Source organism: Meleagris gallopavo, unplaced genomic scaffold, assembly GCF_000146605.3.
Source record: "Meleagris gallopavo isolate NT-WF06-2002-E0010 breed Aviagen turkey brand Nicholas breeding stock unplaced genomic scaffold, Turkey_5.1 ChrUn_random_7180001955706, whole genome shotgun sequence".
Classification (NCBI taxonomy): domain Eukaryota; kingdom Metazoa; phylum Chordata; class Aves; order Galliformes; family Phasianidae; genus Meleagris; species Meleagris gallopavo.
In genome coordinates, this window is record NW_011216424.1 from 38,719 (window position 1) to 39,606 (window position 888).

General features: G+C 66.7%; 1 protein-coding gene across 1 annotated transcript in view; it reads left to right on the forward strand.

Moving 5' to 3' along the window:
• Nucleotides 1–6: 6 nt before the first annotated feature.
• The window catches only part of LOC104917109 (alpha-2B adrenergic receptor), a 1,595-nt gene continuing 713 nt past the window's right edge, over nucleotides 7–888 (forward strand). The window contains 1 exon segment of the mRNA XM_019611788.1: nucleotides 7–888. This exon segment is cut by the window's right edge and continues 21 nt beyond it. Within this exon segment, the coding sequence (XP_019467333.1) occupies nucleotides 162–888 (727 nt within the window). The 5' untranslated portion in view covers nucleotides 7–161.

The window sequence follows — 888 nt, forward strand, 5'->3', positions numbered from 1 at the left end:
TGCGGGTTGGGGTGCAGGGTGCGGGTTGGGGTGCAGGGTGCGGGTTGGGGTGCAGGGTGCGGGTGGTGGTTGTGGTTAGGGTGCAAGGTTAGGATTAGGGCTAGGGTTCAGGGTTAGGATTAGGTTAGGTTAGATTAGGGCGCAGGCAGCCCGGCAGCACCATGCCCATCGGGACCCCCGTCCCCCAGTTCTCCTCTGCTCCATCCTCCCTCCCACCCCTGTCCCCCGGGGATGCTGAGTGCCACCAGCCGGTCCCTGCGGCCGGGCCGCCATCCCTTGCCATGCAGAGCCCCGCGGGCGGTTACTCGGTGCAGGCTGCCGCCGCCATCGCCGCCGCCATCACCTTCCTGGTGCTGTTCACCATCGCGGGCAACACTCTGGTGATCCTGGCTGTGCTGACCAGCCGCTCGCTGCGGGCGCCGCAGAACCTCTTCCTGGTGTCTCTGGCGGCCGCCGACATCCTGGTGGCCGTCCTCATCATCCCCTTCTCGTTGGCCAACGAGCTGCTGGGCTACTGGTACTTCCAGAAGGCGTGGTGCGAGATCTACCTGGCGCTGGACGTGCTCTTCTGCACCTCCTCCATCGTCCACCTCTGCGCCATCAGCCTGGACCGCTACTGGTCCGTCAGCCGTGCCGTGGAGTACAACGCCAAGCGCACGCCGCGCCGCGTCAAGTGCGGCATCGGCATCGTCTGGAGCATCGCCGCCGCCATCTCGCTGCCGCCGCTGGTCTACAAGGGCGAGAAGAAGGCGGCTCCGGGCGGCCGGCCGCAGTGCAAGCTGAACGAGGAGGCCTGGTACATCCTCTCCTCCAGCGTCGGCTCCTTCTTCGCGCCGTGCCTCATCATGATCCTCGTCTACCTACGCATCTACCTGATCGCCCGGCGCC